Source organism: Bombus affinis, chromosome 1, assembly GCF_024516045.1.
Source record: "Bombus affinis isolate iyBomAffi1 chromosome 1, iyBomAffi1.2, whole genome shotgun sequence".
Classification (NCBI taxonomy): domain Eukaryota; kingdom Metazoa; phylum Arthropoda; class Insecta; order Hymenoptera; family Apidae; genus Bombus; species Bombus affinis.
This window is the reverse complement of record NC_066344.1, coordinates 5177221-5190067: the sequence shown is the minus strand read 5'-3', so window position 1 is coordinate 5190067 and position 12847 is coordinate 5177221. Positions and strand designations below refer to the sequence as shown.

At 33.7% G+C, this 12847-nt stretch overlaps 1 protein-coding gene across 7 annotated transcripts in view; it reads left to right on the top strand.

Moving 5' to 3' along the window:
* The window catches only part of LOC126915150 (glycogen-binding subunit 76A), a 156633-nt gene that overhangs the window by 27733 nt on the left and 116053 nt on the right, over positions 1-12847 (top strand). The window contains exon 2 of one of the 7 annotated variants that reach the window (XM_050719601.1): positions 9924-10119. The exons of 5 other annotated variants lie outside the window; for them this stretch is intronic. In XM_050719601.1, the coding sequence (XP_050575558.1) occupies positions 10009-10119 (111 nt within the window). In that variant the 5' untranslated portion in view covers positions 9924-10008. Of the gene's footprint in view, positions 1-5571; positions 7997-9923; positions 10120-12847 lie in introns of those variants that run through there. One more of the 7 variants, XM_050719610.1, reaches the window with a different exon arrangement.

Below are 12847 nucleotides of genomic sequence, written 5' to 3'. Positions count from 1 at the left end.
GTTGTGTATCTTGTAGCGTACGTACAGCAATATCTTTGAAGAGAACTTGTAACGAAAAGAAAATGTACAGAGCGATGTTTTCCATATTCTCCCGTCTCCTAAATCGTTTTTGCGCAAGACGATTGTTAAAATAAGTGGAAAAGGTGAAAATCAGTTGGAAATAAATTACAAGAATATAGCAAATAGAAAACATTAGAGATACTTTATCGATACAATTTTTATGAGAGTGGATTAAGGATACATATTGGTCCTTTTAGCTAAAGATCTTAGTTAAAGCTTACTATACTTGTGCAATGAAAGTAAGATTTGTCTGGCCATTTTAGATATAAAAGGAATGAATTGCTGTAAATAGAATCGTACACGATATACGCAACCATACTTTTCGTAATACTTGAAATATCTATGTGGCGTTAAAGCGATACAATAAAAATTGCAGAAACATTTAGGATGATCCAATAGAAAAAACATCGTTTCTTTTAGGAATGACAGAACTTTTGAGATTTGCTTATTTTGATAATTGGTACTGTACTTTGAGATTGTTGCTTAGGATTTTCTTCATTTGGAATTTAGAACGCGATTCTCTGTATTTGGAGCAGTTTTAAAGGAGAACGTGTTTAACGTAACTTTGGCAGTTACAAATATCACGCGTTAGTAGGTCAGATTTAGAAACTAGATCTTTGGTAAATTTGTACATTTCGTATATGGAAAATTCTGAGTCTGTATGATATTCTTGATAAGAAAGTCCAGAAAAAACGTTTAATGATATCCACAATCCTTTTCGTGTGATAATTGCGTGAAAAAATTCCGCGAACCGCTCTAATTCATACGCAACACGTATATGAATTGCCGACAAGTTAAAATTAGTCGTAGTCTGAATGATTTTAACGTTATCATCGTTGTGACTTGTATTTAGGTCATCTCTTATCGCGTACCTATTTCGATAAGGTGCAGAAATCAATGAATGATTTTTTGCTGAAGTTGTGATATCGCGCTTGTTATAATCTAGGTTCCACGTTTATATTTAGTTCCGATATTTTTGTTTATAAACAATAAGTTTCTTTAAAATAATATCGTTTACAATTAATTGATCGTATGGATATTAAATTGTATCTTGCGACAACAGTGTGCGATTATTACCTTAAATTATGACAATATGTCAAATTATTCTATGAAGGCAGTGCTAGTTTATTTCATGGATCGAATATGAATTTAAATACGATATTTTAACAGTATTATATGAATATAATAAAATACTTTGAAAGTGCTAAAAAATCCTAAAATATCTTCTATATCGAAGGTACCATTTTTCCCGAAAGAAAAGTGCGCTTTAAAGTGCGCTCTAAAGAATGCAATATATCGTTGTATACATCGTATGATGTACAATGAAGTATAAACAATATGTCAAAATAACAAATACCTATATTGCAGGATATAAAACAAAACAATATCGATTATGAGGACCTAGTGACATAGTGAATACTCTTCAGATCCAATATTTATAGATACGAATAAGATGATAATACTTTCTTATCATCCGCCTACTGCTTCGAAGATAATAATGTCGCTGTAAAACAATATTTGTTTGATGTTATTCATATTTCCAAACAATTCGCCCGCATTTGTAAATATGAAAATGCAAATGTAAATCTTATCTATCGCGTGGTAAATGGAAAAATTCCACTTAAGTATTTATCGCTATCAAATACATCATTTTTTACTGAAACGATTAAATATCGTCTTTCATATAACGCTGTCTGTAGAAATATTTCTCAAAAGTACCCTTAATCGTGGTATCTGATCAGCGCAGGATCACCGACGTAGATGATTCAAGACTTTTGCACAGACGCGCATATATCTCTATCTTCGATCAAGTTGACATCTTCTTCCCTATTAGAAGATTCAATCTGATCCGACAGTCTCGTAACACTCACGCGTCGCGCTCATCGTGTCTCGGAGACATCGATGAATCTCTCTCACGGTCCTTTAGGTGGATGTACGCGGCCAACCCGGGAGGCAGTCATTCTGGAGGCCGCATTTACGCCTCATTTCATTATTTGCAGCTCGAGTCGAGCCTGATGCTTTCTCTCTTTATCCCGGCTGAAAAACGAGGTTGCCTAGGTACCGGAGCGACCGTGTTGGCGTAGGTCGCGTACAGTTAAGTCGCGATTACAAACGCGTAGGCGTTTCGTACTGTCGCGATAAGATCGATGAAATCGGCCGATAAGATCGATAGGAGTTCCATTCTTTAATAGCAGGAATTGAGTGCGCGCATAATTTAATAATATTGCATCCTTGGTTGATTTACGACTGGCCGACGACGCATCAAATGGCCGGGCTGATTTCCTTTCTTTTTCTTTTTTCTCTCTTTTTTTTTTGTTGCCAGCTGCACCATAACGTACCAGTTTACGAGGTGCACACACTTCGTCCTGATTTCGTTCGGGTTTATCCTCTCGGTGCCATTGAAAAATATTGCTCGGTTTCCTAACCGATAATAAATATACTCACGAAAGTATTTTGCACACTTCCTATAGAACACTTTTGCGTCCACGTTGCACGCGTTACATAAAACATTTCGAAATTTCATTAGCATAGTGACGAGACATCTTTGACATTACTATATTGGTCAAATTTAAAGCCAATCTGAAAATGTTTGTGGAAATTATAAGATATCCATTGTAAATATATGTTTAATGAAAGTACAACGTGAATGATCATTTTAAGTGCATACAACGAGTGTTAAATGTATGATTACACTGAATACAGGTTGTTCGACAAACAAGCGTTCGATTATTTTCGCATATATTAAACGAAATTCTATTTCTCTTTGAACATGTTTCTCTCACTCTGTAAATGTTTCAAAAACATCGATTGTCACGACATTAATTGGGATTGTATTTTTTTTACAAAGCTTCCTGCAGTTATAACCAATCTTCGAAAGAGTTGTAATTTATTATTTATAATCAGAAAACCCAGGAGCTTGTCCGTGTGATTTCAATTACAGCGGTCGATGAAAGTATCTAAACAGTTACCATAGGAAGTTTGTTATGTTATGTATTTTAAAATTTTGTAAAAATTCTAACGAGACGCACGACTATCACGATTATATTGATAAAATTTGAAACCAACCTGAAAATGTAATTCAAAAGTTACGAGATGCTAGGTACTCGTTATAAACACGTACTTAATGAACAGTTAATATACAGCACGAATAGCCGTCTTAAACGTACAGATACAATAATAAAAGTGAAGAATATTTGAGCGATTTTATAACTATGAGAGGCAGCACGTCTTTTCTTGAGTTTGATCTACTAAGAAAATCGGGAGCATGCTGAACAGAAAGGTGTCTTTCTTTAAACATTACGTAGACGTACCTACCAATTAACTGACAGTCTTAGTGGAACAAATATGGAAGCGGTCACTAGAACAAGTGCATATTGAGGTTTAAGATCTGCTTAAGCTCTGGATTAAGAATGTATAGATACAGATTATTCCATTAAAGTTCATCTCTGTTCGTGATTCTCTCGAATTAAACATTCTGTCATTTAAATCACTTTTAGGAAAATATTCATATAGTCGTATCTGTTAAATACTAATTTCTTTTTATACATGTAACAATATAAATTGAAGTAAAAGTTCGCAGTTCCAAATTAATAACACGAATTTCTCAAATACACAATCAGCGCTTCGATTCGTGTGTATGAAATAATCATTTTAATTGTTGATCTATTAATAGTTCTTTCGATTCAACAGAATCGATATAAGCGTAACCTTGGAAATTTCAATTCTATTTTTTAATAATAAAATATTAAATTTTGGTCGTTTAATGTCTTCTTCCGTTTTACATGTATCTGATCCTGCTTTTATTTGGAGATTATCCAATATAATCTCACTTGCAAGAATTTTAAGTCTCGTAACTTTAATTGCAACGTGTTGTATGACGCATTCTATATAATTATTCGCAATCCGACGAACATAACTTTCGGACATTGAGTATCTTCGATTCCAGATTAGCTATATTATCCTCTAGACGACAGAGCCAATACGACACGTTTCAATTTGCACATTAATTATTTTTATGTCTTGCAATTAGAATGATTCACGCATTAACATTCTCATATTAAAGTTCTATCGTTTACTTTCACATTGTTGTACATATAAATATAATATAAAACGCGTAAGTGGATAGCAGATTTTTATGCATTTATGGGAAGCGTATTTCGTAACATTCGATATTTGGCAAATAAAACGAACTTCCGTCTAGATTCCATTTTTTAAATTAATTCATAAAATCACGAATTTGCATAAATATTCGCACATCACACATAAGTAACTAGTAAAATTGTAGTAGGATTTGCATATGGAAAATTTCTAGGTTGGGCATTTTAGTTGCTTCATTAGCAATTCAGACAATGCGACGAATAACAAACAATAGTCTGGTAACTGAGAACTACAACTCATGGTGAAAGTCACGTTTCAGTACGTATCGCCACTGTTGAGAATTTATCAGAAACTTATGGGAATGGTTAAATATAGAAACCTGCGCTCGAAGAGTATGAATGAACCTTACGGGTGTTCCCTCTTTGATGACGAACGTTTATTTTACTTCGCTTGGAATTGGTTTTCACGAGCGCGGCAGCAAGTAGCACGCGAAACCAGGCGTTTTGTAACAAACTAGTATCGAGGGAGTTCATCATTTACATAATCATGTCGCATGAAAGATAATCGGAAAAATTGCTGACGCAATTTTAACGTCAGTAGAAAGTACGTAATTCGTGTAATCTGTGCTTTACATTGAATATTGACGTCATTAATAGCTTAAAACATTTTTCAATGCAATTATTTATCAACATAACAGTCATAAATTCTTTTAACGAATTTGGTCGAAAGTGGAATGCTACTATGTAGATTTTTTTTTTATTTTCTGTTACTAATTGCTTGGTTGTGATATAGAGATAAGGGATTGATTCGCAATTAACGAGTGCTTCACTCAACGAACTGGTATTACGTTACTTACTTACGATAGCCATATCATATCTAAGGAAGCCATCGATCAAAGTGAAAACAATTTTATTATTTTTTTATTAATGTTTCAATATTATTAATTTTGTCGAAAATTAGGCAGATTAAGTTTTATCCTATTTCTTTGCAGTAATAATTAAAAAAAAAAAAACGAAAATTCTTCGTAAAGTACGATTATCTTTTACTGATTTCGGAACTCAAAATCAAAATCAAAATATAATATTCAATGTACAAAATAGTCGAGTAGAAAGTTTACAAAACTGAAAAAATAAAAGAGGACGCGGAAAATAACATAAAACATATTATAATACTGAAACAAATATTGTAAATATCATCATTCACGATGTAATTAAGATATTACTTATAATTATCGCATATCGCATTATCGTACATGCAAATATTTACACTCTCGTTCATAAGTCGTCAGATAGTTTCGAGAGTAGTGTCTATCTAGTTATTATTTATTTATCATTGAAACATGATATAACTTATTTTTCCTTATACGTAATTGACAAGTGTCAACTTAATTTTATAATTGCAAGATCTGTTTATCTTTATCCTAGATATACAAATAAGAAGCGTCTCGTAATTTATATGTACGTGTGTTGGTAGTATTCCATGTGATATACATCAGTTAATCATCGTCAATTAACAAATTCTTCATTAACACGATATGATTTATACTGAAATTTAAGTTCACCATTATCCCGTAATTTTTTAAACGTACAAATATATCTCACCTGATATTTTACGAATCCAAACAGAGAAACAAATAAGTATACTGCGAATATTTATGCAAATTACGAACACAATTATAAGACAAAATTTGTTTCAATCACTACATGTTATACCAAGTACTTTACTCTGGATATTACGTATATTGTTGTATTATCGCTATTATATATATTTTCCTACAAATACATAAAAATTCGCCGTCTACATGAAAACTATAGGAGAAGAACTTTAGTCATAGTTTTTATTTTTCACAGAATAGATCGTGTTTTCCGTTTTCATAAATTTAAAACTATTGCCTACGATAATATTAGATATTAAAACTCAAGAATTATTTTCAATCTTTGGACCTAACAGCTTCTCAGCTACATTGTATTAAAGTACACACAGTTAGAAAATCAACAAAAATGTACCAATCGTGTCCTTCTTCTGTCATCATTCTATACAACAAATAAACCAAAGCAAGACCGATTGATCGTATCACATCGGAAAGTCGATGTTCGTTCGCACGAGCCCTTCTTTTTTCTTCGATCAACTTTCTACGGAAAGTCGTGGCGCCACGCGTAAAAAATCAGCTGGTTGACGTTTCTCTTCTGACGTTGAGTTTTCCTCGAAAAACAAATCGCATACTTCGCTACTATCGAGGAAATCCTACGGATTGGATCGTGGCAGCCGTCAGGACGATCTGTCGATTCTAGCAGAATGCAAGAACTTATCAGTCGTCTTACGAGCAGTTGCTATGCGTTATGGAAGGGGTCCCTGGAGTCACCTACTAGCTCGACCAGTCAGAAGTCAGTGTGTGTAAGCCGGCCGGTCGTGCCGGCTCCTTTTCTGTCTTTGCTCTGCTGCACCTTCGTTTTCCGAAAAATCGTAACTCGACTGCACGTTCATTCAGTCGCATGCCATAGATCGATCGGGCCAAGTGTCTCGTTAACAGTCGAACAAATTGCACCGTCAAAACCTGCGATTTCCTAAAAACTAGAAAGCCTTTTATCCGTCACGAGAAACTAATCATGGTGGTCCCGTTAAGGAGGGATTCTCTTCGTGAACATTTCTTCCACGTTGTGCCTTGAATTTAGCAGAAAATTTGTGATTTACAGTCGAACAGCATCTTAAAAAAGGAAGAGACAGTAGAGATTTTCTCGTCGACAGTGGAGCATTGAATCGAAGCATCGAAATATCGTATTTTCAAGGAGAAATATCGAGAGACGTTCGGTCGTCGAGAATGCGAAGAGGAAGAGACGAGGTCGAGTGAAATTTTTATTGAGTTTTTGTTATTGTTGCTTTTATCGGGACGAAGGGCACAGTTTCTGTGAATTAACGGACGGGAAATTAATAGACCGAAGATGTTTAAAATTGTACGACGATTTTGCGCTTGATGGGATTTTATGTTTGTCCTTTTGTTATCTGTGGTGGTGAAGAAATTTTAGAGAGAATTTGAAAAGTCATTTCCTCTCTGACCCAGGGAGAAGAACGCCGTAACGTAAAATCTTGTCGCCCTCTATTAATACTTGTGCTTCGAGGAAACACGTACGATATAACGTATGCAGAAAGCAGGTGGAAAATAAAATAAAATCGTGCATCGAAGAAAGATATCGATTTTTTAGCATTTTTCTGAAGAGACGTTTATTGAAAAAAAAAAAAAAAATTACAAAATTCGAAGCAGTCGAGGGGTTAAGACTGAACAAAAGAATTTCTCAACGTTAGACAAGACAGTGTGCGAAGTATAAGTCGTATGTTTTGATGGACTACGAACGAAATGAACAGAATTGTGATTTTTACACGTTTCTGAAACTGAACTTTGTCGGCTGTATTGCCGAAGACGATAAACAGGCTACAGTCTACATCACTAATAGTCAACAAAAAGTGCATTTTCTTGACGATACGAGAGTAGTGTTATTTATTACGGATTGACTGTTTGCTGTTTTCTGATTAACTTGAGATATAGATCGATTCGACTCGAAAACAATTATTACTTGGCGCCGTACAAAGTAAATAATCCTACCTTTTTCGATAAAATCGAATATATTTAAGAAACGAAACGTTGTTTTTCGAAAATGTGAGGATAAAGATGCACGAAACCGACTGGAAAGTACTGGAAGAATCTTCATTGAAGCATAACGACGTGCCTTCGATCTGATTCAATACGATTTAAGCAAGGAGCATGATTATGACGCATACGGAAGAAGTATCGACGACTTTCGAGTCGAAAACACCGACAGAACAAATGAATGGCCACTCTATGGTGAATAATCTTTTGTTTTTTTTTTAATTAAATTAATCAATTTAATCTTTCGCCTTAAATACCAGCGATTTATCCAAAGATACGTAAGTCGTGTTTTGATCCGGGATTTTAGTATCGCGATATTTTACGTTTAATAGACTGCAGGGTGTCTCTTTAAATGAAAATTGTAAAAGTGAAATGCTCGTTATAATAATATTGGCGGATATTATCGTGAAGCGCCACGTTTCGCTCATTTACATTGGCATTCATCGGTTTATCTCGGTATATCGAAAAAGATACGTAGTATAGTAGATAAATTTATTTGTTCTGAAATTAAACACCCATATCTAGTAACGAGCACATTTATATTTAGTTTGCTCCCCGTATCGTATCGCGTATGACTTTCAGCGTTTTCTCTCCGCGTCGTGACGCGACGGTGATTTTAACATCGCGCACAGTTTAATTAGTATATTCGATCTTTGATATACGCAAAATACGAAGAACAAATGTCTGAAGATCAATTACGCACCGGCATTTAGAGATTTAATATGATTGCGTTATGATTAGTTAAAACAATCGATTAAACGCGCGAAGAGAGAAAAATTTAATGAGATTTTAAACTTTCGTTTGTTCTATCAATAGCGCGTTAGTGCGATTTAATAAATTAAACTGAACTAATTTACATACGAAGACCGCAGTAGAATGATAAATTACATTTCCCAGCATTTCATAGATATAATATATTACAATTTGATATGATTTCAAAGAATTTTCTATTACTAAAACTGTTCTCTGTTTAGTTTTTGGATCAACTATATTTTTTGGACTGTCTGTTTCTCGAATATGTCGAGAATATATTCATAGTCGTCGATATTCGAACTACCAAAGCAATTAAAACGAATAATATTAGTTCCTTTATCTTTGTACTTATTAAAAACATGTAAATGAATTCGGTAATTTAATGTTTACTTTTATTGAGCCATTAATTACATATTCTAATATAGGTGATGTATTCTGGTCATATTGTTTCAATTCCAATTAACTATAACGTGCTTAGCTGCGTATTAAAGATCGTTAATTTGAAACGCTTTTGATTGTTCTTTTTTACGCAGCTTCCTGAACTTAATGCTTAGTATTTTATAGTCTTTGCGTCCAACAGGTTGTTCTACTTTCCAACCTGCTGTCAATTAATAATAACGACATTAAAATCGGAAGATTAAAATAGGCTCATTACGCTGTTCTTACGAGCCCCGTATATATCTAATGTTCCCAGCTATAGCTTCGTAACGATGGAAATAAAACGATTGGAAAGGGATCTTATTAGATAAAATTAAATAGTCTTGTTTTATGTGTTCACTTCTGAAGTAGACACGTTCCAATGATTTTAAAGTCATCTCTCTTTCCTTAGATAGAACTATAAATCTCTTCCTATACTCTTCCTCTAATCTTCATTCTCCACAAAAGAAGAAGCTATAAAGAGACCTAAATTGGGAACTTATTAATTCAGAAAATATTATAATTCCAATTTTGTATGAAAGACAAAAAGACATATAACACAGTACCTACCCTTACGTATATATTTCATACTCAATTTTACTCGAAATACACTCCAAAATTTACAAATAAATCAAGAAAATTGCCTACCAATCCGTTTCCTATTTAAATTGCTTGTTTCTTTCCTGTTGATTTAATCAAACCGATCGAATCTGTTTGAACGACTCGCATTGTAACAAGCTATTTAGGCGTAACGATCGGTGTGAGTAATTGATCGAGAACTGATTTTTCGATGGCAATTATGGTTGGCCAGGTTATTGCCCTTGCGGTGCGTGCTATGAATGAATTAACGTTTCACCGCAAAACGAAGGCCAGGTTGATGATAGTAGCACGGCTTCTGGTACACCTTGACACCGAAAATATCGTGAACGAGAGTTGCTGTATTCGGTTGCAGTGCCGATCGGTGGTCGACTGCATCGGACTGAACCTCATCATTTCGACGACGACGACGACGACGACGACGACGCAATAACGTATCTATGTATAGAAGATGTACGCGAACAGCGTCTTACCGCGCAGTATCTGCTTCTCTGAAGCACGGTCTCCGCGTCGATCAGTTGAAATTTCGCTTCTTACCACGCTTCACTCTGGTACGTAATCAAATTCAGATCATTTCTATCGACGAGCTGACTTATTCCAGTTAGATTCGCGTTAGGTTCGGTTATTAGAGTACACTGATTTATCGATTCTGATAGAGGAATAGAGGATGTTGGATGGAATTTCATCGAGAACTATTTTTCCTCCTTTGGAAGGACACGACTTTCGAATTATCAAAGATTGAGAAATTATCTATGAATTTCTCTTAGAAGGGCGCTACGACGCTTATGCAGTCTTGTCTATTTTAGGCTAGGTCCGAGTTAGATCTATTTATTGCAATGGTTCGTCTTGGCATGCAACGAAATTTTAGTAATTTATACACTGATTTATTCGAGATTTAATTTTGGTTGGGAATTCTATTGAGAAATACCCTGGAAGTATCAAAAATCGAGAAATTTTCTATGAATCTTTCAGGGAAAGCTTTGAATAATTTTTATTTCGACTATTTTAAACTATTTTAGATTACATTTGAATTAGAATGCTCGTTGCAATGCTTCGTCCTGGGGCACATCGAAACTTGGATAATTTAGATTGACTTATTCTAGATTTAATTCGGAGAGGTAATACAGACGTTACAATTGTGTCGAAATTTTAGAAATTCCAAATTTTGAATTTGGAAGGATAGTGAAAATTTTCTATGATTCTTTCTGGAAGCCATTAAATTAAGATTGTTTTTATTTATATGCAAAGATGTATAACAATAAGAAGTAGTTATAATGGTATATTAAATAAATTTCGTGTAAATGACTATAATTGTTTTAGTAATCTGTGGAATATATAATAGAATTCATAAAAATACGATATCCACAGCAATGAAATATTCTATATTACAGAATACAATATTCTATTGCAAAGATAAGTTGTGTTGCGTATTGACGCAAGTATACCATGCAGTTATAGTCTGAACATTAAGATCAATCTGCTTTCAGAATATCATTCAACTTAATCAACAAAATTATCGATAAAAATATCCAAATATTTTTGAACGATAGCGTTCATATATGTGTTTGATCCTCAATTAATAATTATTTATTACAATAAAATGCCAGTTTAGGACTCTAGAAGCAGTTCCTTATCAAAATATACAATAATTAGTTATCAGTTTGTAAACACATCAATGTACAATTATTTTAAAACAATAACTAGTTATATAATCAGTGTTTAAAATGCATCTTAGGATGAATAACATTTTGAGTAATTCCGCATTTCTCTGACAACAATGCATTGACGTATTCATAGAATTTTCCATGTAGCAGTTAGTCATCGTGTTCCTCGACAGCTGACAATGAATGAACGAATTCTTCTTTTCTTCCAGCGTAGCACTTTGTTCGAGATAGGGTGTAGCTTTATTGCCATGCAAATGCAAGTAATACCGATAACTCTGATAATTGACCCTTCTTCACTCGAAATAGCATTATTGAACACTTCGTATATCTGCATACGGCATACTAGCTTTTCTAATAATAGTTATGTTATTAGCAATTTTACACAAAATTTAGAATTCCTGAATTTTCTATTAGAATGAAAAGGACAGAAATGATAAATTCGATTAATAAAATATGCAACGTAATTACGATGAAGCAAGTTTCCATCCTTATTTTTTCAATTATATATGTTAATTCGGATTCTAGAATTATTATTATTAAAAATTATTGAAATAATATAGAAAATTGATAATTATTCAACAATTTTGAGATTGTTACGCATTTCTTCGATATAAAATAGAAATTATTTTTACTCCTATAAATAATTCTATAGAAATTTGCACATACTATCAAAGCTATTGTGTATATAATAATAGAAAATAATGGTACAAAAAATAAGTAAGAAAAATTCCGAAACTATTGTAAATATCCCAAATAGGAAGTAGAAATTATTGTTATTCTCTTTAAATAATTATATAAATAATTTATACACCTCTTTTTGCCTGAAGATAAAAGCTTTCATACTGTCATATAATGCACAGATTTTATTACAAATATATACGATGTGTGCTGTTGTACATTTTTACTTGCATCCGTCATATATTATAATTTACAATGCAAGGACAGATTATTGACCCTTAGCGAATTGACACACGTGACATTCTCCTTCTTAAGACAATTTAATATTGAAAAGCCGCGGCGATAACCTTGTCGGGTCGTTTGATTGGATATTAATGGATATTAATAATTTCATACGAGTCGCGTAAAAAACAATGGTCTGTCGAGAAGACGGCAATGTCACACAAATAAATCGGACATCCTCTTGTCGCGATGGTGCCTCACGAAACTTCTGGCCACGCGATTGCTTCATCGTCCTTGCATACTTATGAATACAAATTTTTTGGATAACCGTGCATTCTGATGCACCGGTCGTATTTTTTTCCTTTCATTCCTACCCGTCATCAAACAGGACGACTCGTTTCTTTTACGTAATGAAACGACGAGGAACGAACGCGGACTGTAGTTCTTTTACTTCCATGTTCGAATGTGGTTCACAATTTTTTTCTTTTTTTCTTTTTTCTTTTTTCTTATATTATACGATTTAATTATTTCGTTGGAAGGTGCAATCGTGCATTTTTGGGCGGAATGAAGTTACCGGTTTCTTCTTTGAGAATTTTTTACCGACGTATTTCGTGCTTTTTCTGTGTTCGTTACACGTGTTTTTTCTTCTTATGAATTATCAGTAGGTTGTTAAGATGTCGCTTCTCGGCGTGAAAAAGTGTTCAATATTTGCGGT